At 44.0% G+C, this 27,262-nt stretch overlaps 1 protein-coding gene across 1 annotated transcript; it reads left to right on the top strand.

Annotated features, from left to right (window-relative positions):
• Nucleotides 1–371: 371 nt before the first annotated feature.
• TBC1D20 (TBC1 domain family member 20) lies at nt 372–26,390 on the top strand. Its single transcript, XM_042462394.1, has 9 exons — nt 372–382; nt 498–670; nt 10,842–11,027; nt 14,036–14,116; nt 15,220–15,406; nt 17,837–17,938; nt 20,243–20,384; nt 21,533–21,717; nt 22,543–26,390. Exons 1-9 carry the CDS (start codon nt 372–374, stop codon nt 22,799–22,801), a joined length of 1,326 nt encoding a protein of 441 aa, XP_042318328.1. The 3' UTR covers nt 22,802–26,390.
• The last annotated feature ends 872 nt before the right edge of the window (nt 26,391–27,262 follow it).

Genomic DNA, 27,262 nt, shown 5'->3' with positions numbered 1-27,262 from the left:
CTTGGTCAAGGCCTCGGAGGTGGAAAGATCTGCTGGACCGATGCCTATTCCCCACCACCCTCTTCTCCTTTTGTGTGTGTCTTTTAGATTGTAAGCCTGAGGGCAGGGAACCGTCTGAACTAAAAAATTGATGTACAGCGCTGTGTAAACTTACAGCGCTTATAAATAAAGGTTAATAATAAATAATTTTTGTTTTAAAATAATTATTTAAAATAACTGATGATGCTTTGATTTTATAAATGTAAAGAAATGTGTGTTGAAGAGGGAGTATCACTCTAAAATTTCTAACTCTATCTTTTTCCCCCTTCCCTCACTGTACCCGGAAGTTACACCTCGTGGGTCACTCTTGATTTTTCTCCTGCTAAATCTCTATGGTGAAGCCGTAGAGCAAGGCTTTTGATAAGAAACTTGGCGGGGCGAGTAGGCGCATGCCGGTTGTGGCGGCGGCGGCGCGTGAGGGGTGTTTACCCCTCCCGAGGCGGTTGATGACGCGCCAGGGAAGCCAGGGGAAAGGGGCGGAGCCAAGGGGGGAGAAAGCTGAGGGAAGCGATAGCTAAGGCCCGAAGTCAAAGAGACGGAAGAGGGCGGCCCGGCCGGGATGGTCCCGGCGGCGCCCGGCGACCATGGCCCTGCGAGGCGCCGCCACCCCCGGATGGCAACGGGAAGCGAGGTAACTATTCAGGTTGGGCCCTCGCGGGCGGAGCGTCCACTTGTGGTGCGCTCTGAGGGGAGATGAGAGGGGCCTTCGCTGGGGCGACTTGGGCCTGAGGAGGGAGAGGCGTGGCTAAGGGTGATGTCCGCCCCCGACCCCCACAAGCCAATCAGAGAGGTCGTGCCGGGAGGGGCGGGCGAGGAGTGACGTGGCAAGGAATGAGTGACATTTCTCTCTGGCCCGCCCCTCTTTGCCCAGAAGTTCAGAAGCCAATGGAGGCAGGCAGAGTTCAACAGGAGAGCGCTCTTGGGCTCATGCCTGGGAGAGCCCTTGAGGAGGGAGCTGGGAGAGAGTTTAAGGCTAGAAAGTTTATTATGCCCAGACTTTGGTCCCCAGGTGTTTTGGACTTCATCTCCCAGAATGCCTTGCGGTTGGCCAAGCTGGCTGGGAATTCTGGGAGTTTCGAGTCCGAAATACCCGCAGAACCAACGCTGGGATCCGCTGGTAGAATAGAATGGCAATAATGCATTGCATCAGCAGTTCCCAAAGTGATAGTATTTATTATTATAATAATGTTTAATATAAGTGAAATATATGATACAATTTATACTATAATTTAATATATAATATAATTCATTATTTAATTTAATTATTTTATTATATTTATTTATAATTATGTGTTATAATAATTTGTTATAATGATTTATAATTACTTATTATAATATAATAAATCTTTATTATTTTTATTTATTTATTTATTTTAATCAATATTTTAAATATTAGTTTGGGAACTGTTGGTGATATTATATAGATATAAATATTATAGACACATATTGTGATAAATATAATCATTTATAAAATTATAATATTATAACTATTATGAGTTTCATTTGGCTTTTCTTTGGGAGGGTGTTAAAAGTATTCTGTCAGGTTTAATATCATACTTAGTATCGGAATGAATCTTGCCAAGAAACTCCCATGATAGGGTTTGCCACAGAGTTGTCACAGAATGGAAACGGCTTGAAGGCACACAAGAACAACAACAACAACAACAACACAGACACCATAATACTAGCTGAAAGCCTCAGAGACTTGGAACAATTAATGAGGAAGATCAAGGAGAAAGTGCAAAGGCAGTCCTACTGTTGACCATAAAGGAAACAAAAGTAATGACGCGGAGGAACACACAGCCAACCTAGCAATGAGGAAATACAGATAGTAAAAGAGTTCCTGTCCTTGGATCAAAGATTGATCAGGAAGGAGATAGGAATGGGAAGGGCAGCCATGAAAGAAATAGAAAAGATCCTAAAGAGTAAAGATGAACAACTAAGCACTAAAGCGAGGCTCTTCCAAGCCATTGTATTCCCCACCGCCAGGTATGGATGCGATTGCTGGACAGTAAAGAAAGCAGGTAGGAAGAACGTTAATTCATGTGAGACGTTGTGCTGGAGAAGAGTGCCAGAGATGAGAGGCTGTCGTACTTTGGCCACATCATGAGAAGGCAGGACTCATTAGGAAAGGCAGTGATGCTGGGGAAGACGGAGGGGAGCAGAAAGAGAGGAAGACCACAAGTCAGATGGATGGACTCAATCGCAGCCTGAAACCTCTGGACCTGAGCAGAGCAGGGAGGGCAGCTGGGCTTGGAGGCCTCTCAGCCACAGCATTGTCATGAGCCAGGGTCGACTGGAGGGTGTTTAACAACAACAACAACAACAACAGTATTCCTCTGTTCTAAACTGAGTCTATTTTGTCTATCTTTCCTTATAAAACAGAAAATATTTTCTTTCTATTTATCAAAATCTGTAGTTACAATGTCCCCTCTTCTCTTCTTTACATAGTTTGTGAAAGGCTGCCAGATTTTTAAATACATTTTACGAAAGCTTGCTTTCTTTTATTGTACTTTTGTGTGTCTTTGTGTGGTTTACTCAGTTTTTTGGTGTACACAGAAATTTAATAAGAATGGCGTTGTATGTTTTTAAAGTTTTGTTTGTGGCCTGAGTCCTGCCATGGGCTCCCTCCCTATTTCATCTTTGCTTATAACTAAAGCTTATAACAAATAAAAGGCCTTGAAAGGAAAGGGTAAGAACTGCAAGGTTCTCCAAGGTTGTTGGACTGCAGCTTCCAGCTGGCGCCTACACAGCATGGCCAGTGATGCTGGGAGTTGGAGTCCCAAAATACATCTGGCAGAGAGCCCTGTGACTCTCACCCCTGCAGTACTACATGAGCGGGTGTTCTTGCTGCAACTGACTAACATGGCTTTTGTTGTTGTTGTTGTCGTTGTGTGCCTTTCTTCAAGTCATTTCAAACTTGGGGCAATCTTATCATGGGGTTTTCTTGGCAGAATTTGATTAGAGGGGCTTGACCTTGTCTTCTGAGGAGGCTGAGAGAGAGTGACTGGCCAAGGTCATCCAGGCAGAATTAATGGAGTTTGACACCTTCTTAATAGCCCTCATAGCTCCTTGCTATGGAGTCTTGGGATTTGTAGTTAGCTGTGGCACCAGAACTCTCTAACAGAGAAAGCTAAATCTCTCACAAAAGTAGGAATCCCAGAATTCCATAGCACTGAGCCATGGCAGTTAAACCGATGTCAAACTGCATTATTTCCACAGTGCAGATGCAGCCCCAGTAAGTTTCCATGGCTGGGTGGGGATTCAAACTGTTTAACTCCCAGTGTCCTAGTCCAACACTCAAGCCACTATGCCAGACTGGCTCTACCTTTTAGAAAAGTCATAACAGAGCTGGTTTGCTAGCGAGTGTGATGCTTTCCAAGGGCAGCAGGCAGAGACCACGCAGGAGGGGATGGTGGGAAGAAGGAAATGGTTTCCCTTTCTGCTTTGGCTTCTCTGATTTTTTATTTTATTTGTATCCTGACTTTCTCCCAAATGGGACCCAAGGTAACTCACAACATGAATCAAGGAGCATGGCATGAATTAAAACCTAATATAGTGGGCCCTTGATATCTGCTGGGGTTCAGTTCCAGGGCCTCCCTTAGATACCAGAATCCCTGGATGCTGCAGTCCCATTACATACAAAGGTGTAGTGAAATGGTATCCCTTATATAAAGCAGCACAATTAAGCTTTGCTTTTTAGAATATACAGTTGTGGCTTTGATTATTCATGGGATTTATTAATATGTTCTCTGTATGAATTTCTAGGTTCTCCTGCCCAACTCTTCTGGAAGTTGACCATAGAGTCATGCTGGAGGACTCAGGGATTCCTGGAGAGAACACTTCTCTAGGCATTTGTAGGTCCTCCAGCACAATTTCATGGTCAGTGTCTGGCAGATCCTGACTATAGAATTGCCCTGGAAGACTGAGAGATTCCTAGAGAGGTCTTCTCTCAGGTAAATAAATAAACAGTGGTTTTTATTTGTGTTTTTCCACTTTCACGGGGGCCCAGTGCCCTCTAACCCCAGCGAATGTGGAGGGCCCACTATATATCCTTTTGGAATATTTTCAAACCGTGGATGATTGAATCCGTGGATATGGGAGGCTGGCTATGATAAGGTTTTAAATCCAGTTAAATAAACAAAGTTTTTAAAACATCAATCCTTTTTAAACAATATAAAATTGTTTTTATTCAATTTATATCCCATGGAACCCAAGCCAGCTTATGATACAAATTTAAACAAAATATATTTAAAGCAGTAGATAGGTCAACATTTAAAAAAACTAAGTAGTGGTCATTTTAAAACAATTTAAAGGGCAGTGAATACAGTTTTGTACTCTGGTACCCGGAAGAGTAATGAAATGGCTGTGTGAAGCCAGCCCCACGTCTGGAGCATGCGTACTTTCCTCCCCTTTTTATGTAAACAACTTACTATTGTTATTTACTTAAATCTTCCCTTTCTCGCAGTATAGGGACTCAGGGGGACTAAAGTACTGTTCTGTGTTTGGGTGTATCCTGTTATTACTTAGTAGAAAGTTGTAGAGTTTATGTCTTAAGTAAACATGAACAGAATCAAGCTAAAAGGCAGGTATTCCTTATTCCTTTCTAAAACCTTGTCACCGTGTAACAAAACACTCAACATGATGATGTGTATCTCTGTGTGTGTGTGTGTACCATCAAGTCACCTGTCGGCTTGGGGCAACTCCATGAATTACATGATGCTTGCTGTTGCAAGGAATCCTGAGCGGTGGTTTTGCCAGTTCCTTTCTCTGAAATAGAATCTACAGCACCTGCTATTCACTGGCAGTCTCCCATCCAAGTACAAACCAGGGCTGATCCTGCTTGGCTTCCAAGAGCAAATGGGTCCTGTTGCCTTGAGGGTATTTAAGCCCTTTGAAGAGATGGTACACGGTGTTAAAGGTAAAGGTAGTCCCTTGACATGAATGTCTAGTTGTAACCGATTGTAGAGAGTGGTTCTCATCTCCGTTTCTAAGCCGAAGAGCCAGCGTTGTCTGAGGACTGCTCTGGTTGGTCTTGTGGCCAGCATGACTGCACCGAATGCTGTTACCTTCCCACCAAAGTGGTACCTATTTATCTACTTGCATTTGCATGCTTTCAAACTGATAGGTTGGCAGAAGCTGGGACTATTGACAGGAGCTCACCCCGTCATGCAGCATCCGGGCCTCGAACTGCTAACCTTCCGATTTTCCGATCGTCAGAATTGCCGTCTTAACCACTAAGCCACCACATCCCAGTGTGTTAATGTAGGTTAAATCCAAATAAAGAAAATGTAAAGACACTTATAGAGGGGGGAGATCCAGAACTGATACTAATAATTTGTTTTTATTTATATACCGCTATTCCAAAGATCATAGCGGTGAACAGCAAGTAAGCTAATTTGCCCCCAACAGTCTGGGTACTCATTTTAGCGACCTCGGAATCGAGCTTGGGCCCTTTTGCTGGTCTTGAACTCGCAACCTTGTGGTTTTGAGTGAATGGCTGCAGTACAGGCATTTAACCACTGCACCACCAGGGCTACATTAAAGGCAGCTGCAGCAACCTGCTGAGAGAGACATATTTACAACATTTCCCTTCAATATAACAGTGAACTAGCACAGTAGGAGAGCTCTGGCTTGGGAGCCTTCCACATCCAGAGAAGGTGTTCTTGCCTATGCAGACCTCTGTCCATGCTGAGCGATGAAAAGGCCTGGGGTAAAAAATACAAAAATTGGGAAGGGAGCCTGTTTTCTCCCCCCGTTTCTTAAGCCTCTTCCCCCAGAATAACAAGAATTTTTTCAAAAAATAGATTACAGAATATTTTCTTTCTTTTAGACTAAAATGTTTAAGTGAAGTTGTCCATATATTTACATTTCCAAAATTATTTTTAAAACCCATGTTAGAGAAAGTCTTTTGTGTAAGAGATTATACAGTATCTGATCATTGTAATATCTGATTCTGGTTTCCTGTTCCCATTATTTGTGAGAAGCAAGTGGTTTCTTTCCCCTCTATTTAAAGCTTTGGAGGACTAGAGAAAACAAAATAATTTTCTTTGTTTTGCTAATATTGATGGTTTCTTCTGTTTTTTGGCCTGCTCTTAATAAAGTGGCAAAGCCAAAGAGATGTCTTACAACTCAGGCGTTCCTTACATTACAGGACTTGCTAGCTCCATTTAAAAAAATAATTAAAAACATAAATTTCATTTGGAATGATTGTTAGAATAAACTGTACTTTTAAAATACCAACATTATAATGTGGTGCCAAACCAAATTATACATTATACATTATAATTTTTATTTTTTCTTAAAGTAACAAAATGACTTTCAATCTGTAAAAGGTGCTTATGTCACATTTTTCCCCAAATTTTCTGAAGATGTTTATTTTTTGTTAAAAAATGGGGACTTCAGAATTTCCAGAAATCGTACATCTCTATCCATGCCATTAAACTCAATGGCAGTGGCTGAGAAATTCTCTGTCTACAGCTTAATCCTGTAAGTGTTTTTGGATAAGAAGTCTACAGTTATCCACATATGTGATTGGTTTTTCTTTTGATTTTGTCATCAAGAGGCAGCTCAAAGGGGAGAAGTACAGTATCATATTATCCATCACATACTGATTTATTGAGGCATGCTCAAAAGTGAAAGAGTTCATATTGACTGCCCTCATAATTTGGTGGCAGAGCACAAGTGACATAAGCCTTCAGTTCCATCCCACTGCATTGACACTGACCATGTTAGCTGTAAGGAGGAAAGAGGGAAAGAAGGAGATGAATCATTCATAATTAAAGCATCTTCTGGCATCTTAAAGACTAGGAAGCTTTATTTGACATAAATATTTTTATTCCTGCTGGGCTGCTGATGAACTGGGCTGTTATCCATGAAAGGATATGCCAGATAAAAATGTTTACATTTGAGGGTGGCTAACAGCAACAAGAAAAGGCAGTACAGGCAGGTAAGAGTAGTACCTTCAATAGATAACCTGCCCTTTCTTCTTGTTATCCACCCTCAAGTCAGTTTTGACCCTGTGGATGAGACATCTCCAAGACTCTCTGTTGTTCACTGCTCTGCTCAAGTCCTGCAAATGCATATCCATGACCTTTTTTATAGAGTCCATCCATCTAGCATGCGGCCTCCCTCTCTTTCTGCTTCCCTCCACCTTACCTAGCATTATTGTTTTTTTGCAATGAGTCACTCCTTCTCATGATGTGGTTAAAGTATGACAGTCATCTTGGCTTCCAGAAAGATTTCCAATAACCTGCCAGAAATCAGAGATTTCTGATAACCTCTGGAAATAGGGTTGCCATATCCTGCCAGGGGGCGGGACTTTCCCGGGTTTGGGTCGGTCCCTCCCCAGTTTGGCCTTTGTCCCGGCCCCAGGCACCGCTGAGGGAGGCTATGGGCCGGCTGCGGCCGTGCAGCCGCTCCTGAGGCCCTCATGCGGGGCCTCTAACGCATTTGCGCGGGGCCTCTGACGCCGTGCGGCGCCCCTCGCTCGCGGCCTGTGGCCTCTCTTGCGCTCGCGGGGGGCCTCTGGGGCATTCATGCGGGGCCGCATGCGGCCGCCACTGCAGCTGCCACCAGCACCATGATCAGGAGGAGGCGGGCAAGAGGGGGCAAGCGGCGGGCAAGGGGGGGCAAGTGGCAGGCAAGGGGGTCAAGCGGTGGGCAAGGGGGGGCAATTGTCTATTGAAGCCTCAGAAACATGCATTTATATTAACATTTTTTTAAAAATCAGCAAAATTTTTTGCGTGTACTCCATTTTCTAAAAAAAAAAAGTGTCCTCCATTTGAAAAATTTGTCCTACATATGTCCCAGTTTGGAGGTCCTGACTTATGGCAACCCTATCTGGAAACCACTGTGAAATTATAAGTTAAGAAGTACTTCTCCAGATTAACAAGAAAGAGCTAAAAATCAGTGGGCTCTGCTGGGAGTATTGTTATAACATCTTCATTTTCCCATGTGTGTTTGTCTGTTTGTTTGCTTCAAGGATTTATGTCCTGCCATTCTCCCACATTGGGATTCATTGTTTTATTTTTGTTTGCTCTGGTTATACTTTCTGATTGTGAGTTGCTGTCCAAAACAGTCTAGCCAGTTCTGGAGATACTGTCAGACAGATTGCATTTGGTGGCATCTGGAGATACAGTCTGTTTGCATTTGGTGGCATGAGCATGCCTCTGCTGGTGGGATGATTCTTTAGGCCAGGAAATCCCCCACTATTTCAGATCTGGACTCAGCTGGAAGCCAGGATTCAAATAAGCCACACTATGTCAGCATTGCTCCCTCTCCACCAAATATACAATACTCAGATGAGATGGTTGCTGATTTCACAAGATTGCTGGAAGGGCTACTAAGATAATGCTGGCATCCTTCTAACCATTTTGATCAATGCCAGCCTCTGTCCCAATATCCATACAATATCATTGTTGATTTGTTGGCAGCACTGGAGTTGTTGAAACTTTTCCCTGAAGAAGCCACAGTGACTGGAAATTATTAGTTTCATACTAAATACCTCAGAAGGCACCAGATCCTGTCTGATATTGGAAGCTAAGCAGGGTGAGCCCTAGTAAGTACTTGGGAGACTGCCAACAAATACCAGGTGCTGTAGGATATATTTCAGAGGAGGGAACTGGCAAAACCGCCACTGAGTTTTCTGTGCCTCAACCCTATTAAATTTATAGGGTTGCCATAAATTGACGAGCAACTTTAAGACACACACACAGATGCATGCCCTTATCTAGAGCAAATAACAGAGAAGTTGAAGAAAGTCCAAGTTGTTTCCACAGTGGACTGCTGTGCTCCATAAAAAGGCCACATTTCTCCTCTTTCAAAAGAATATTTCTAGCAGATTTTCATGGGGCTCTCCCCCATCCCTTTGCTGCTTTGTTAAGAATCTGTGTTTTTCCTCTTGGCTCCCTGTGCCTGCTGAGATCCCATTTGTTGGTACATAACAGGAAGGGAAATGCTTGCTCTTCACATCTATGAAGATGTGTAGGGACAGGGCTGGGGAACTACCCTGCCCTGGCAGAGAGCTGGGTTTTCCCTTCTGGGGGAATGCAGCTGGGAGGAGGGAGAGCTGGGGATGTGAGACTTGGCCGGAGAGAGACTTCTTGCTATAGGCAACCTCCAAATTACAATTGCAAATTACAGTTGTCAGAGTGACCAACCTCAGTAGAAGAGCCAGCACCACTGCAGAGTCCTTATTTTTAGAATTTGGATCTAGCATTCCTCCTCTTTGCTCGACCTACTTATTTTGGGATGCGTTTGTGTCAAGTAGAATTAACGCTTGCTTTCCAGGCTCCTCGGCTGCAGTCTGTGATTGCCTGTGAAATTCCACTCCAAAGCAGCCTTAACATATGCACTTGGAAATGCTGAGGAACACATGACCCTTTTCAATGTGCTCTATCAAACTGCAGGGCTTCAGATAATTGGGGGGGGGGAGTTGTGTGAGGCTTTCAGCCTTCCTCTCCCTGACTGTTGGTAACTTGAATAATTCAACCTTGCCGTGTAGATTCATCAAAACAGAATTTCCCAAATCCGAATTCTAAATCCTAGGGTCCCAGTCAGGATCTTATGTAAGAAACAGCTAGATACAAACATTTGTCATGGGAGGGGTTGGTTGCCCCAATTCATTTCCTCCTTGTTCCAGAGATGGAGACTCTTCTTAGTTTTAGTACAAGAAGACATAAAACAGCTGATAATCACCAGCTTTTTCTTGGCTTTGGTCCGTTTTGTAGCAGCAGTCACAATGTAACTGCAAAAGACTTAGGCCCTTGAGTGTTTGTTGTATTGTATGCTGTGTAGTTAGCTTTTTGGTGTTCATTCACTACTCTACATGGTGGTCAAATGCCCTTAAATGATTTGCTTTAATAAATGCTGGGTCTTGACATGGTTCTGAAAGAACAAAAAGGCTAATCTTTAAGAAAAAGTTGAAATGACAGGCATTGCTGATGCAGGCATTGCCTGGGTCACCCTTAATTGGAATACAATTCCCATCTTCTTGCACCAGCATGACTGCTGGCTGGGGTGAGGGCACTTGTAGTCCAGCACATCTGGGTGGCACCTGGTTGAGGGAGGCTGACATGGTCCGTAATCAGTTTTGAGTGAGGCTGTGCATTTATGAAGATGCAAAAAGCAATCTATGATGTAATATTTCTTGATGTGACCTTATTAAGACTGGTGTTGCCAGAAGGGAATTTTCAGCTGCCTTGTAATAGCAGCTGTTAGGAAACAGTGGGCTCCTGACCTGACTGACAGATCTGTTGACTTCCCAGAAAACAGCTGAGAGGTGACTTTAAATATAGATTTAATGGCCATCCTGTGGATAGCGCTAAACTGAAAGGAAGACATTAGTGGCTGTTCTTTTGTAGCAAAGTGGTTTTAAATAAAGAAGGTTATTCTAAAAATAGATATGTTCACGAAATTATACACTCCCAACAGTGTTAGTAAGTAGCATGATGTTTAGCATTATATACTTTCGTTTATGGTCCAGTATTGGTTTCTTCTGGAACAAAGTGATTACTGTACTCTGGAAAGCAATGTGGGCTGGTTAGCCAGCTGTGGTGATATGACTGGAGGGCCCAGTCATTACACCAGCCCTCTCAGATGCAAGCCACTGGGTTTCTCCCTTGTCCCAGCTTAAGCTTAAGTCAGTACTACTCAAAAGTATTGATTTGTGGATATTGGAAACTGGTCTGTGGTGAATTTCCAGGAAAGACAGAAAAAGTTGCAGCCAGTGGACAGAAATATAGTTCATTGAGAAGCTATCTTAAGGCTATATTGTACCTGGGTTTTATTTCTCTTCACAGACTGTGATTCAAAGAAGAAAAGGAAAGAAGCTGAGATCTTCCAGGCCTTGAGCAGTGATCCTGTGGATGTGGCTGCCCTCAGGCGCATGGCGATCAGTGAAGGGGGTCTCCTGGTGGATGAGATTCGCCAGAGAGTCTGGCCAAAGCTGCTGAATGTGAACACGGAGGACCTGCCACCTCTTCCAGGTGAGGCCACTGGGTTCTTCCACTTTGAGGAAAGGCCATGGGAACCTTTGAGCCATGTGGGTGAGATGTGGGGCCTGTTTCATAGAGAGGAAACAAATAAATACAAATTGTCTGTACTTCCCTTTTTGTATTTATCTTGTTTTTAATGGAGATCTTCCTCTCATTAATCCTGCTTTCAGTAAGTGGGCAGAGTTGTTCCTTGTTACATATTTAATGCTGTTAAAAGCAGATCCTTTCCAGGAATGGTTTCACTTTTAAAACATACACAGACGCTCTCCAGAGTCCTCTGTCTTTGTAGCTTCAAGCTTTACATTTTCATTGTAAATACATTGGAAAGCATAGCTGGTGCTGAGCAGCTTTCTCAGTAGAGGTGCCACATGGCAAAATGTGTCTTGTTCAAGAATCTTTTTTTTGGCAGGAGCCCAAGCTTCTTGTATCCATGAGTCTTACTGAAATAATAGATGAGATATCTAAGCTTGCTGACACTCTTGAGTTCTTGGGTAGTTTCCATTTCACACAGATACAGGCATCAATATCCATTGAAATTTCCATGAACTTCCATTTTCACTTTAATTTCGAAACTCTTTTTTCCTTGGCACATAGCAGGAAGATTTGTTCTCAACATTTCCTGGTCTCTTGCCTCCGAATTCGGGTAACTAGGGCCCGTTACAGACCGCCCAAAAGGGGCGGTCTCAGGGCGCTGCCAGTTGCAGTGTGGAGGAGCCGCAGCAGCCAAACCGCGCGACTCCTCCGCGCTGCAAAAAAGGAGCGTGAAAATCGCGCTCCTTCCGGCAACCCGGAAGAGACGTCGCAAGTGCCAAAGCGCGCACTCGCAACATCTCTTCTGGGTTGGGACGTGCGGACGCAGAGTGCTACGTCAAGATGGCGGCGCCCATCTGTATAGGGCGCTGCTATCTTGACGTATCGGTTACGCGCGAGGGGCAAGGCGCGTCCGGAAGCGCCGCCCCTCGCGCGTAATCGCGGTGCAAGGACGGCGCCTCTTAGGCCCGCCTATAACGCGCCTAGGAATGTTAGGGATGATCTCCTGCATTCTTTTTTGTCTCTTAGCACCTTACCCACTCTCTTCCTTAGATTTTCCCTCTCCTTACTGCTTTTGCTCTCTTAATAGGATAGCACAATTTGATTTTGTGCTGATCTCAGGGTCATAATGTTCCTGCAAGCAAAATTGCACTCAGTCATCCTGTGATAGGTGCACATCTGTCAGACACAATGGGCTGACCCCTTCACCCAACCTAAGTCATTGTCAGCATCTTCCTCTCTCTGCTGTCATCCCCATTGCCACAAACAAGACTGTCCCTTTCGTATTGATTTGGTTTTACTCCAGCAAAAAACAAATATCATATTTGACACCCAGAAGATCAACAGGAAATCATGCTTGGGTATTGTGACTTGTGTGTTCAATTTAATTTACTCTGGATATCTCAAGTGGCCAATTTTGAATTGTGTTTTTAATAATATTACTTGCCTTGTGTGTCTCAAGGCAAAAGCGGCATTGAGCCTTTTCCATTCCTTGCTGCTTGGTCATTGATTCAGTGTAGTTCTAGGGAGTCAGTTTTCCTTGAAGGAGAAAAGACTGCAATCATATGATAATCACATGTAAATACCAATTCAAGTTTTCCCATGATTGCAGAGCTGGAGCCAAATCTTGCCCTTAGTTTATCAGATGAGCAGAGAGCACAGTGGGACAGTTATCAGACAGAAAGGCTGTAACATTACCAGAGAAGCTCAGTAGATTCTGCAAACTCTTCCTGGCAATTAATAAATTTAGTTACGTAAATGTTTTTAGTGTCCAACCTTTGTGGGTTGGGTAAATACTGTATGTCTTTTAGAGAAATCTGTGCAGATTTTAGAACATGTTACTGTAACATGCTCTAAGTGTATCATAGATTTTTTCCGCTAACCCATTCATTTCACTTGTGTCTGAGAGAAAATGATATGGGCCCGTTACAAACGGGCCGTTTTGTGCGTGCGGAGCGTGCACTAGGGTTAGAAAGGGGCGGTGCTTCCGCACCCCCTAACCCTAGTGCACGCTCTGCACGCACAAAATGGCGGCGGCCGTTCCACACAGCCGCCGCCATGAGGACGTCACGACCGCGCCGCCTCTATACGGGGCGGCGCAGAAGTGACGTCCTCGCTCTGCGCCAGGGCGCCTAGTGCGCCCTTAGCGAGGAGCAGGAAGGAGCTCCGTTTCAGAGCTCCTTCCTGGTTTGGTCCGCTGGGCTCAGCCTTCACACAGCTGCGCCCAGTGGACCAAAGGAGAAAGGGGCCAAGCGGCCCCTTTCTCCTCCTCCCTGCCACCGCGGGGTGTCCTTGGGGCTTGAAGCCCCAGGGACACCCCTTTTCAGGCTGCGGGGAAGCGGCGTTTTGCCTCAGCGGCTGCCGTTCTAACCACTGAGGCCCCGATACACCAGGGAAAGGGGCGGGTACAGCCCATCCCAAATGGGCGGTCTGTAACCCGCCATGATGTGATAATAGCATTTATTTCTTACTCCTTACTCCTTCTGGCTCAAGGTGGGAAATAGCAACAGATTAATAAACACTTTAAATTTCTAATTCAAGAATAATCTGTGATTCTAATTTGATGTGGTCTAATGATATGGACTGTAGTAAAATGGTTTATACTCCAGCAGACCTTCTAGCCAAGCATGGTCAACTTGTACTGGCAGCAGTGACTCCTCAGGTTTCCAGACAGCATTCTTTCCAATCCTCCTAGTGTTTGCTGGTTTTCTCCCTTTCACCCAGGCCTAGCCCTAGCCCAGCTTAGCTTTTGAAATCAGATGAGATTGGGCAGAGTGTTTTTTACTTAAGATACACTGACATTGTCTAGTTGGTGAGAAACTGTGTTTTCTTGCCCCTGTCCTAGTTCTGGTGTCTCCTTAACAAGCGAAATGAAAGTCTTTACTACATATCCACTTTCCATAGTTTCTTGGTGTCAGATCCCTCTTTGTGACTACACTAAAGTTTTAACACCCTTATTTCCTTGCTAGGAGAGGATCTCCGGGAGAACAACAAAGACTACCAGCAAGTGTTGTTGGATGTGAGGCGATCCCTCCGTCGCTTCCCTCCAGGTATGTATGTATGTGTGTATGTATTTAATAGCTTACTTTTCTTGAAGTATGAGACCCAATCATTTCTGTCTCCTATTTCTGTTTGTAATTGTGAAACATTTGGAATGCCCTAAAAATTGGGTTAAGTTGAAGTTGTTTACTTGGCAGCTTCCTCCAAAGAACTCTTGGTAACTGTAACTCGGCTGGGTGGGAGCTGAACTCTTTCTGGTAGATATCATGATCCCTCTAACAGAGCTACAGCCAGATGTAAAAAGCCATTATGACTGACTGGTTTACATTTATATCTTATGTATGCTGCTTGTGCTCATATGGCCACACTAACAACCCAGTGGCCCCAAATAAGTGGCTGTTTAGGGAGGTCCCTGTCAGCTTTATCAGCTTTGTTTTTGTTCACGACCAATGGAGCGTTGCTGCAGTCATGTTGTGGTTTCCCCCTGGCTGTTGCTTGCATCATACTATGCTGTTGCTCAGCCACAAGGGAAAGAAGAAGCACATCTTATCTTGCCCATAGTCTGCTGAGTCAGTTTGCTAGCAGGTCAAGTACAGAGATAGGCTTTCCATTCAAAGGATGGTGCACCTTCCCTTATTGCTGGCATTGGTGCTGTTTTGCATTGTGCAAGAAAAAGTCCATGTTTACTGACTATCATCCCAAGGAAACTGTAGCCAGAATACTTGGAACCTAGTCACAGAAATGTAGATTGCAGTTTTCCCCAGATCAATGCCCAGTAAATGTCTTTCATACTTCTGACTTCAACTCAAGTCAGCTGTAAATACATGAACACATGAAGCTACTTTGTACTGAGTTGGACTGTGGGCCCATCTCATTCTGTTATTTCTTGCTTTGACTAACAGAAGCTCTTCTAGATTTCAGGCAATAAACAGAAAGCAAGAATTGTAGTCAACGATGAAAGGTCAAATGTAGTAGAGATCCAAAAGGGAACACGGAAAGATTGTTCCTTGTCCCCTCTTTTGATTATTATGATAATTGAGTTATTATTGACTAATATAAGGAATAATGTGGAAGAGGGTGCAGGAGACTGTTAGGCTGCAGTTCCCAGCCTGTCTGCAGCCTCACTGAGCCTCTCTTGGTGCTCTCTTTGCAGGGATGCCAGATGAGCAGAGAGAGGGGCTGCAAGAGGAGCTGATCGACAGCATCCTGCAGGTCTTGCAGCGCAACCCACAGCTGCACTACTACCAAGGCTACCATGATATCGTGGTCACCTTCCTGCTTGTTGTTGGAGAGAGACTGGCAACAGCTCTGGTGGAAAAGCTTTCAACCCATCACCTCAGGTACACCTTTCTATGATATTAAGAACTATGACTTGAGTCCTTGATGTTGAAAGAATCTCAAAGGAAGCCACCATGTTGTTATGCAGGGGCTAATTTCCTTGGCTTCCAGTGGTGGCCATCCAGCTACACACCAGCTTATTGTAAGAAAGAAGGAAATTTAAGGGCACAAACAGACAAGCCAAATAAAGCTGCTTTGGGTCACTTTGGAGGTATGCTGTTTAAATGACACACACATCTTAAGAGGCCAGAAGCTGCGCTCCAGTCCTTAGGATGGGAGCATGGCTTTGGCATGCCTTCCAGTCTCTCAAGACGCATGCATCACTTAAACAGCTTGCTTACAAAGTGACCTGAAGCAGCTTTATTTTAGCCTGTCTGTTCGGACCCTTAAAGAAATAAATAGACACCCACGCAAGTTCCTTCTTTCAAGTGCACCTTCTATTTGCTTCTTACAAGCCCTGAATATGTGTGACAGGGAGGGGAGGTGTCTCTCTTTAGATCTTTGGAAATCTTCAATGGGGTTTCTCAGGTTGATTTTAGAACTGATGTTTCTTTCTGCTCCATTTTGTTTTGCTGTGCAGCCTCCCAGCAAAGGTTAAACTCCAGATTCTTCCCTCTCCTATAGCATCTGCTGTTTCTTTTCCCTGCCCTGCAAGCAAAAGGACACTTTGGAGGTGAAACTGCAGCCTTCCCACCCCCACTTCTCCCTGGGGCACATTCTCTTCATGCATGCCAGGCTTCGTTTATTATAAAGATGCCATTCCTCCCTCCCTTGCCTGTCCTGCACTTCTGGAGTGAAGAAAAGTTCATGTGCTGTGAAGACTTCCACTGTCCTTGTCACTTCCTTTTGGGAATATGCCATCCACAATGCTAGCTGCAGTTAGAGCAAAAGACCTGTTCATAAGTCTTCACTGTGTCTTTCCTCACTTCTGTTAAATGTTGCAAAAGTTTCAGTGTTGTAATTTGATAAAACACTGATAATTTACTCTAATCTGAATGCATTTAAATTGCAGCTCATAGATTTGGGAAAAAATGATAATTAAGGCAGCTGGAGCCTTTGTTTTAAGCACCATTGCCACAAGAGTGGGGTCATCTTGGTGTGTAAAATTAGTTGTGTGTGTATGAATACATCTGTGGTATATACAAGAAAGTGGGTGGGCTAGCTCTACCCTTTTCAGTGTTGACTTGATCCACATTTCCTTTGGCGTCTGCCCACACTTTACAAGGAATGCCACCACTTGGGTGCAGATGTTAGAAGGTTGGCTCCAAAGGGATGTGATTCTCAGGACAAAAAACAACAACATCTCCATGCCTGTGCTACTCTGAAGATTCAGAATATATGTGGATGTAGTGCAAAGGTGCAGAAAGAGCTGAGCTGGCAAGAAACAGAATATATGGATTAAGATATTCCAGACAGAAGAAGTGAGATCATAGAATGGGGATGGATGGTCTGGTCAGATGAAGATGGCAATAAATGCAAGTTCAAGATGGAAAGTACATACGAACTCCTCAAATGGAGGATTTATACAGTGGGGCGGCAGCAGGAGTGACCCAAAGAAGCTTCTGAGTGTCTTATGCATTTCTTCCTTTTCCCCACTTTGTAGTCAGTTGTTGGCCTGTTGGTAACAGAAATGTGGTTGGAGGAGGGAGTGGGCCTTTGCAAGCTCTTTCTTCAAGAAACGACAAGCTACGGGTTGGCTCTTGGATAGTAATAATTTCCACACTTCCTTAATATGAGATGATGTTATAGAGCTTAAGAGTGTATGTGAAACCTGCAGTGCATGCTAGGGGATAGATGGGCATCTTCAGATTCTTCTGTGGCCAGTCCCTGCTGGACAGTTTTCCTGAAGGCAGTGGTACAGAAGCACTACACTTCTAGTTGCTGGTTTCTGGAATTTTAGCATGTTTTTATTCCATGGTGCAGCAGCTAATTTGTTTGGCTTAGACATAGAGCTTTCTGTTAAGCACACTTTCTTCAGGAACTGCAAGCTTGTTGTGTGTTCAGGAGTAAATCTGTGCATTCAGGGTTTGTGCAGATCAGCTCCAGGGTGAAACCTACAGTGGGAATTGCACATTTTTCTGCTCAGGTCTTTGTAAGCTTGCCTTTTCTAAAATACAAAATTAGTTGGTCAGTTTGGGTCCCTACAGCTGCTGTTGTAATACTCTTTCTGTTGTAACACTCTTTATCCTATTCATGATTGTGAATTCAGAAATCACTCTGTGAATATTTTAAGAAAGCTTGTGGTTGCTGGAATTGAAAAACATCCCATTTCTTTGAGTGAGGCTGTTCCCACTTCCCTGGTCAAGTGCAGCTTTAGTGGTTCCTGGGTTCTGGTCCACTTAGCATTGCTCATCATCTGTGATAAATAGGAACATGTAATGCCATCAGTGTTACATGATTATTTGGTTGACCCTACCTGTTTTTCTTGGTAGGGATTTTATGGACCCAACAATGGACAACACCAAGCACATCCTGAACTACCTGATGCCCATTATAGACCAGGTGAATCCAGATTTGCACGACTTCATGCAGAGGTAGGTGGAGCTGATGTGCTTTCTGCAACCCATCTGATGGGCAAATAGTCCAGGGAAGTCGGAGTCCCTGGAAGTTGCAGTTCTCCTGATATCGCTTTCCAGTCGCTCTTTTGGTTTTCTTCCCAAAGCATCATTTTAAAAAGTGGAACATGAATAAAGTTATGAAATTTTTGGAGCTTCTAGACCTCCCAGATCTTGAGATGGAACATCATATTTCATAGCTCCTCTATATTTAGTCTTGGGTGTTTCCAAGGAAGATGTCACAACCCCCTTTAGATGGCTGCTTTATCCTAAACTACTCTTTGAATCAGGTGGTTATTCCAAATATTAAGTCTAAATCTAGTTATATCACCCTGAGACCATGATCTTATCTAAGCAAGGCTGAGCCTGGCTAATACTTGATGAAATACCTTCAGATAATACTAGAGAATTCAGAGTAGGAAGGAATTCTTCCTAGAATCTCAAGCTCCTGTCTGAGTTGGCTGTGCTGATCTACCTGTTTGATATAATGCAGCTTTTTATGTTTCTGTATGTTTCTGTGTTATGACTCCACCACTGTAGTGTAAATATATTGTCCAAGATCCCAGACACGTTTAACATGGTGTAGAAGCCTTTAGTAGCCTTTTCATTTGGTCCCAGTTGTAAACCATGATGAATGGAGTCTGGACTCAGAGTGATTGACTGGGAAACGTGTCCTGGAGTTAGGATGGATAGCTCAATGCAATCTCAATGCTGTGTGTAGCTGCTGTGGAAAAGGCTGATTCCAAAATGGGGGATCTGTAAGAAAACAGAACTGCTAATGTCACAATGTTTTTAAACAAATCTGTCATGTAACCAGAGCTTGAAAATTATGTACAGTTCTGATCACCAGACAGACAGACAGACAGATATTGTAGAGTAGGACAATGTGCAGAACAGGGCAGCCAGTATGATCAAGGTGCTGGAGCGTACACACACCATGTAACAAAAGGTTATAATGTTTTTTTTGGGGGGGGTCTTTAAAAGAAAAGTGGCAAGGGAGGACATGATAAAGGTATATAAAACTATGCATGTTGTGAAAGCATTTCTCCTTTTCTTCTAATACTAGAATCTAGTTATCAGTGAAGCTGGATGATCCTCAGAGTACCAGTTTTGGGGAAGAACAGAGATATAAATCAAATCCATTGAATGGTGCCAGGATTAGGACAGATGTAAGGAAGTACTACTTTACACACCTCATTATTGGATTATGTAATTCACTGCTGCAAGATGTAGTGATGACCACCAGCCGGCACCAGGTTAAAGGGATTGGGCAGATTAATCGAGGATGAGGCTGTCAGCAGCTACTAGTCATTCTGGTTATATGCTGTCTCCAGTATCAAAGGGAGTTGCCTCTGTGTACCATTTGCTGGAGAATACAAGTAGGAAGGTGCAAGTAGTTGTAACCATGTCCTGCTTGTGTAACTGTGTCACAACTCTGGAAATACTGGACTAGCTGGGACTCTAGTCTGATCTAGCAAACCTCTTCTTGTGCCACAAGGTTGCTGTTTCTGCCCCTGTCCTCAGGGAAGCAGTAAAAGCCACCCAGGCCTAGTCATGTCTGAAATATCTAGTGTGGGCTGCCTCCAGCACAGAATCTTTTGATTGAGCCGAGAGTGGAAATGTTAATTGGCTTGCCTGCTCCTCATGGGCTATTTGCAAGGTTTTTGGAATCCCCTGCCTTTAAGTCACTGGGGGTATTTCCTCACTTGATATTTAAAATCTTTCTGTCAAAACATGGCACTGCTATCTTGGTTCTGTTGCTGTAATTTCCATGGCAAGATTACTGACCTCACATTTTGAAGAAGGAAGAAAACAGTGGCCAGTGACAAGCTACTTGACTATGAGAGTACAGTTGCCTGTCTGCTGTTAAAGGCCTGATGTTTGAAAGAGTTTTCCATCATAGTGGAGACATGCTGGAACAGGGAGTATGGGGTAGGATCTCTTAGTGATGGGTATGGAGTGTTCTGCCCAGACAGGATAATAATAATAATTTGTTTTATTTATATACCACTATTCCAAAGATCATAGATCTTTGGAATAGTGGTATATAAATCACTCTGGCCCATGGATTCCTCATTGATTTCTCTCAAAGAATTTAAATGACAGGCTGGGAGCTAGCAGTGCCCATATGTGGGACATTCATCATCAGTTGTGGTTGTGCTCTTTCACAGAAGGAACAGCCTTACTCGTCTCACTGTTGCATTGTGTAGTTGGGAAGGAAGAAGATAAGCAGAAGTTCTCTGGATGCGGTGTTTTACCTTGCATGCCTTCTCTTTTGCACAGGGCAGAAGTGGGGACGATCTTTGCTCTGAGCTGGCTGATCACCTGGTTTGGACATGTTCTCTCTGACTTCAGACATGTGGTGCGGTTGTATGACTTCTTTCTAGCATGCCACCCCCTGATGCCAATCTACTTTGCAGCTGTGGTAAGTGTACATAGAATCGTAGAGTTGGAAGAGACCACAAGGGCCATCCCTTCTGGTCATCTGCACTGAAAAATGAATTATACCAGATGGCGGTTAAAAACAGTTACATTGGGGTGTATACAGCAGGCAGGGAAGGTTACTTTTTGTTGTAGTGATTTAGTGATTTGTCGAGGAGATCTCCATAAAGGTGAAAGATGACTTCTTTGTGTACCCATGTGTATTTGTGCTTGTCTCTCTTGACATTTCACACATGCAGTGGCGATAAAGCCATATCAGGTTGCTGAGATAAAATTGTTAAGTTACCAAAGGAACCATAGAACCACAGAATCCTTGAGTTGGAAGAGACCCCTTGCCATGCAGGAAGACACAGTCAAAGCACTCCCAACAGATGGCCATCCAGCCTCTGCTTAAAAACTAATCCCATGTGTAAACACAAATTTGGAATGTGGCTGGACATGGCACCCAAGATACCATACCATTGCCAAGCCTCCCAAAAAATGTAAAATGGGACATGCCCTGAGAGTACAAAAGAGAATCCATGTGTAGTCTGTTTTAGTGTAGGCCTTTGGGATTGTTGTATTAGTAATAATAATAATAATAAAAAAAATTATTTGTATCCCACCCCTCTGAGAACAATCGGGGCAGCTAACAAAGTTAAAAATACAAAACATATAAAATCCCTGGTACCCTCCCCTCCTTAAAAAAGTATTAAATTCAATGCAATATTTAACAAAAAACAACAACAAACAAACAAACAAACAAGTTAAAAACTGACCAGAAGGTCAACAACATCATACCAACAAGCAACCAGTGGGAGAAGCAGTATCTTTGCCAGACATTTTTCTAAGGACGGGTTCTCTATTCTGGGAAGGCCTGCCGGAAGAGATCCGTCTTAACAGCGTTTTTAAAGCTGTCTAAGGATGTAAGTAGACGGATCTCATCCGGAGGCTGTTCCACAGTCTGGGGGCGACGATGGAAAATGCTCTCTGGGAGGTAGTCGAAAGCCTCAATTTTTGTGGCTGAAGTAGGCCTCTCCCAGAGGAGCAGAGTGCGCGGGGAGGATTGTAGGGGAGAAGGTGGTCCCAGAGATAGCAGTGCCTTCCGTTACCAGGACTAAATCATGACTTGCTTTCTTCCTTCCCCTGCAGATTGTGCTCCATCGATCGGAGGAGGTTCTGGCCTGTGAGTGTGACATGGCTTCAGTCCACCACCTCCTGTCACAGATCCCACAGGACCTTCCATACGAGACCCTGATCAGTCGAGCTGGAGATCTCTTTGTGCAGTTTCCGCCATCAGAACTTGCTCGGGAGGCTGCACAGCAACAAGCTGAGAGGTGGGTAGAGAGGCCTCTTCCACAGACAAGCAGTGCCCTCCAAATACCTTGCCACTTCCTGTGTGTAGATGGGATGTGTTTCATTCTCACACCATCATTGCAGAAGAAAACATGGCTAGCTGGTGCCAAATCTTTGTCCTTGCTTTTTGTCCTTGAAGGATACAGAGATGAGATCAGAGATCCAATTGTTGATGTCTTTCTGGGGAGACCTGCAGCAGATAAGAGTACAAGAGTTTTAGAAACATGCTAGAGTGAGCACCCCCTTCAAAACTGAGAGTTAGCGGTTGCCATTTTAGTCAGTTTTCTAGGTATGTCTGAGAGTGGAACAAGTCAGATGTGTTCAGGGCTGCCTGCACCTCTGTGATTTGCTCTGTAACCTTGTCTGACATGGGCTATCCTTTTGAGGTGTCTCTTCTTCATTCATATGGGAAAACTGATCTTGTGGAAAGTGCCTGTGAGGTAAAATTTCAGGTTACCGAGTCCTAGAAACCAAAACAAAAGGTCTGTGTATGTGTGTGCACAAACAATCATCTTACAGTGTACATCGGGGGGGAAGTCTCCTTGGGAGTCCATCCTCAAAACAGCCCTTATATCCAGGGCTATAAATCCAGACAAAAGTACTTTATAATAATAATAATAATTATTATTATTATTATTTAGCCCACCTCTCCCTTTCACATCAAGGCGGATTCCAAAAATTAACAAAATTACAGTTACAATGCAGACTCCTTCCACCTTGAGGTTGCTTTCTCCCCAGCAGGAAAGCATCACTGTATCTAGATGTTTGTAATGATGCATTCTACCTTGTCTTTTGTTCCCATTCAGAACGGCAGCTTCCACCTTCAAGGACTTTGAGCTGGCTTCAGCCCAACAGCGGCCTGACACGGTTCTCCGGCAACGCTTCAGAGACCGCCTCCGTGCTGAGGAGCGGGCCAAATCACTCTTGGCGACAAAACCAAGGACCAACCGCTTTGTCAAGCTGGCAGTGATGGGGCTGACAGTGGCCCTGGGTGCAGCAGCTTTAGCTGTGGTGAAGAGCGCACTGGAATGGGCACCCAAATTTGAACTCCAAATATTTCCATGACAGCTGAGGAGAAAGATTCCCCCTCCACTATGTCCTGCTTGATATGGCAGGCAAGGATACAGCTGTGTTTGCAGAAGGCAAATAGGGTTTTCAAATGTTCATTGTCCTCCCCACTCCCTCACACAACTTGCCTTAGAAACTTCAAGCAGCTCAGACTTGGCCCCTGCATGATGCTGCTTTCTGGCCAAAGGGCATCAGCTTTCATCTTGGTGTCCTCCTTGACTATCCAGAGTCTCTCCCCTTGGGAAAGAGGGATGTGATTGCCTTGGGCCATGGCAAGGCCAGAGAACCTTGAATTTGCTGTGCTTCCTGCCCATTTGATGGGCCTGTAACCTGTGGAGTGATGGAGCAGTGGCCACTTCATAATGTTTTTCACTACTCTGGCTGTTTGCTGAAATCAGAGAGGAAAGAAACACTGGATATTTTCAGGGAAAGTGATGCTTCTGCAATATTAACTGAAACAGAGTGATGGAAGACATCTGGGATGTTTTCAGAGGTGTACTCCCACCACCACCACCAAAACATTCAATAGCCTGTGTCCTCAAAATGTGTAACCAGGCAGGCTGTTTCTGGAAAGTCAACACTTGAGGAGCTCACTAGACTCTAGCATTTGAAGCCTGCAAATTGATTCATGTTTTCTCCAAGCTGGTGAACTAATGAATATGTCTTAGAAAGGGAACAGCTGCCACCCAGCTACACTCCAAGCAACTATTTCTGTGGACTGGGACTGAGTAGGAAACCTTGGACCAAGCGCATGACCTTTTACACCTCAAAATGTACTTCAGTGTCCTTTCTGTTGCCAACATCTCACAAAATCAGTAACAGCCAATGGGGTCAAAACGGGCATGAGAAGGACATTCCTCTTGTCGTGTTTAACCTACAGGACCAAATTATTTGATGTAGAAAAGCACCCTTTAAGAAGTTCTGACATGCTTACAGAAAAGAGACATTATACTGCTGTAATGAAGGATTCTCCCAGGAACTGCTCACTAAATCCATACGTTAACTCTCTGTGCCCCCCTCCATATGCCACTACCTCTTTCCTCTGTTAAGAAATCCTCTCACAAGTGTCCTTACTTAGTCTACACCACTGACTGTTGTTTCTTTGCTTGCCATTGTTCCTGGCCATTGCTAACCTAAAACAGCCTCTTCAACTGACCAGGAGCTACTTCAGAGAGAGAAAGAGAGAGACTCTTTGCTGAGTCATGAATGTGGGTTGCTCACTTTGTCAAGTTGGTAGCAATGTTGGGTGCAGCAACTATGAAAGAGTGTGAATGAGTGGACCATTGGAATGTGGGACATTGTGGTGTAATGAACTCTTCTTAACAGCAGTGACTGAAACCCACATTGTTCTCATTGCCTACTCCAGAGGAAGTCATAGTAATCTGGAGCTCATAAAAATCTTGCACAGTATAAAGCTGTAGAACTAACCAGCGCATGCTTTCATTCAACCCATTGTCTTGCTGAATTTACCTTTCAACTGGAATTTGCATGTGCAAGAAGGATGACTACTAAGGAACAAAGAAGCCTTCCCCCTGTTACTTAGGGGGTCTCTATTCTCAACAGTCCAAGACTGCCCCTGGGAAGATCTTACACTGTCCTTCCAACTCAGGGAAGGGCTACATTTTTGGAGCCTTTCTTCTCAAATGGAGCAGTACAGCTTGACTGTGCTGTAGAGGAAATCTGCCTTTCCTCATAGCTTGTTATATCAGAGGCTGTGCCCTGTAACATTTTCCTGCTGCTAGGGGTGACTGTTGGCCCATCAGCACCAACAACTATGGATACGTGTGGCATCAGAAACATTAGGGGTGCATGATAGTCTTCAAATAACAGTGTTTACCTTGAGCAGCAGCAAAAGAAAGTAGGACACAAAGTAAGATCTCCTATGTTTCCTGAGATGTTCTTTAGGGCACCTCTTGAAGGACAGGGGTATAGGGGAATGCCAGATGCAAAGATGGCTAGAGCTCTTCTGTGGGTGGACAGCACGGAAAGGGAGAAAGATAGGAAATTTTTCACTAAGCACTTTATGAAAAAAGAGGATAACCAAGAGGGAGAAATGCCTGCCCCTATTGGGGATTTTCTTGTAGTATAACATAGCCCCTTCACATTTGTAGCAGCTCACTTTATGAAGCCTTGGGGTGGTCCTGGAAGAATAGACTATGATGGCTGCAGCCTGGGACAGAACCTTGCTGTACCATTGCCTTGGGCAACAGACAGCAGAGAAAGGTTAACTCTGGGCACCTCACCTCCTTTGTGGTAGTTTCCCTGACTTAGTAAAACGGACTGAGTTGCTTCCTCCATCTGTCCCATGATGACCCAACATTAGCAGAAAATTAGCACATCTAAAAAGTACTGCTTGACTAGGTAGAAGGAAATGAAATTTGTGCAGCTGTGGGAAGAGGAAGCTCTTTTCATGTTTAACATCTTATTAGGGTGAAGTCCTTCAAGCTATCTTATACAATCAGCAGAGTCCCACAACTGATTTTCCTCCACTTGGGGGTTTGAGTGTTCTGTGTAGAAAGGAAAGCAAAATAAAAGGTAGCAGCATTTTCTGGAGAAGAATCTCCCCACCCCCCCCCCCGCGTTTTTTTTTTTTTTTTTTCCTTCTTTCTCTAGGGTGGACTCCAGAGTTCAGGAAGACCTTTTCTGTTTCTTGGTTTTGCTGATTCTTCAAATTCATCCTTATTAGTTAAGTACAGTTTGGCTGTGCATTTGGTGAAACTCTGCCTGTGAGAACAAAGTTAATTGAAAGACCATAATAAGCTGAAGCCAAAGGGGCTGGAGGGAGCCCAGTTAGCATGGCAGATCTCTATGATCGGTGCAGATCAGAGATGAACTGTAAGCCACACACCTGCTCCCTTGCAGTTCCCCTTTACAGGCTGATGAACTGCCAGCCTTTGTGGCCAGCTGTAACATGGTGTATTATGCTCAGGGTGACTGTAAAATCCACAAAGGCGGTGCCTGCCAGCTTTCATCATGAACGAAGAATGTGGGGTGTCCAGCCTCATGAGCCCCTGAAGTCATCCCTTAGTAGTCAGTTGAATAGCTACTGTGACCCACCCTCTAACACTGGGCATGTATAGACTGCCTTGTTGCACTTGTACGTACTTCTGCCAAGACAGATGCAAATTGCCAGTCCTATAAGGTGTCCCACCAGATGCTTAAATTGTTCCTGTTTGTGCAATCCCACACAGGCGCCAAGTCCAGAATGGGCCACTATATGTGGCTTTTTGGATGGACTTAGTCACAAATCAGCCCTAACTGTTACCAACTCCCAATAAATATGACGACAAAGAGCATTCTGTATTTCAAAAGGGAGCCTTGAAGTCTGTCAAGGCAGGAGAAAATCTAGGGTTCTGGCAAACAGAACAGTTACAACTGTTACTCGGGGTAGGTAGTAGATCAGGGGTTCTGCAGCAAAAAAAACTGATTTCTTTTTCCATCCTTGAGGAAACCAACTGCCCACCCTCTGATGCAGAAGAGTGTTCTTCGATGGTTTAGCAGCGTGTAAAGGTTATACATATATGTGTAAATTCCAAATTTGTACTGGCAATTGTGTAAAAATAAATGCTTTATCCACTTACTAAAACATATGGTTTGCAGTGCTGTGTTTTTGGGGAGAAACAGCTCTTTTATGTATGCTAGGTGTGTAGTGGTTTCTCTCTTCTGACTGTGCCTTCTGTATATTTTGACTCATTTTCAGGCCAGGGGCATGGTAATCTTCTACATGGTAAACCCAGTAAATCTTCTAATATGATGGGGTAAATCTTCAGCTCATCATGGTTTACCCTCATAAGCTTACTGGTTGTAACTGGTTGACCAGCCGAACCCAAAGGCTGCTCAACAATGGCACCTTTTCATCCTGGAGAGAAGTGACCAGTGGGGTCCCACAGGGCTCTGTCCTGGGCCCAGTGTCATTCAACATCTTTATCAATGACCTGGATGACAGAATTGAGAGCATACTTATCAAATTTGCAGATGACACCAAATTAGGAGGAGTAGCTAATACTCCAGAGGACAGGATCAACATTCAAAATGACCTGAATAGACTGAAATGCTGGGCCAAAGCTAACGAAATGAAATTTAACACAGAGAAATGTAAGGTACTGCTCTTAGGGCTCTTAGGGCAGAAAAATGAAATGCACAGATATAGGATGGGAGACACATTGCTGAATGAAAGTACATGTTGTGAGCCGCCCTGATCGAAGGAAGGGCGGCATATAAATAAAAATTTTATTTATTTATTATTTATTAAAGTGATCTAGGAGTCCAAGTAGACCATAAGTTGAACATGAGTCAACAGTGCGATGCGGCAGCTAAAAAGGCCAATGCAATTTTAGGCTGCATCAATAAAAATATAGTGTCTAGATCAAGAGAAGTAATAGTGCCACTGTATTCTGCTCTAGTCAGGCCCCACCTGGAATATTGTGTCCAGTTCTGGGCGCCACAATTCAGAAAGGA

Source organism: Sceloporus undulatus, chromosome 4, assembly GCF_019175285.1.
Source record: "Sceloporus undulatus isolate JIND9_A2432 ecotype Alabama chromosome 4, SceUnd_v1.1, whole genome shotgun sequence".
Classification (NCBI taxonomy): domain Eukaryota; kingdom Metazoa; phylum Chordata; class Lepidosauria; order Squamata; family Phrynosomatidae; genus Sceloporus; species Sceloporus undulatus.
The sequence above is the reverse complement of the archived record's forward strand: the minus strand, read 5'-3'. Positions and strand labels throughout refer to the sequence as shown.

Bases quoted from the DNA above. Each gene is read 5' to 3' on its own strand.
- TBC1D20 (XM_042462394.1), top strand. The intron at 11,028-14,035 runs GTGAGGCCACTG...TTTCCTTGCTAG, and splicing joins GGACCTGCCACCTCTTCCAG to GAGAGGATCTCCGGGAGAAC. The intron at 14,117-15,219 runs GTATGTATGTAT...CTCTCTTTGCAG, and splicing joins CCTCCGTCGCTTCCCTCCAG to GGATGCCAGATGAGCAGAGA.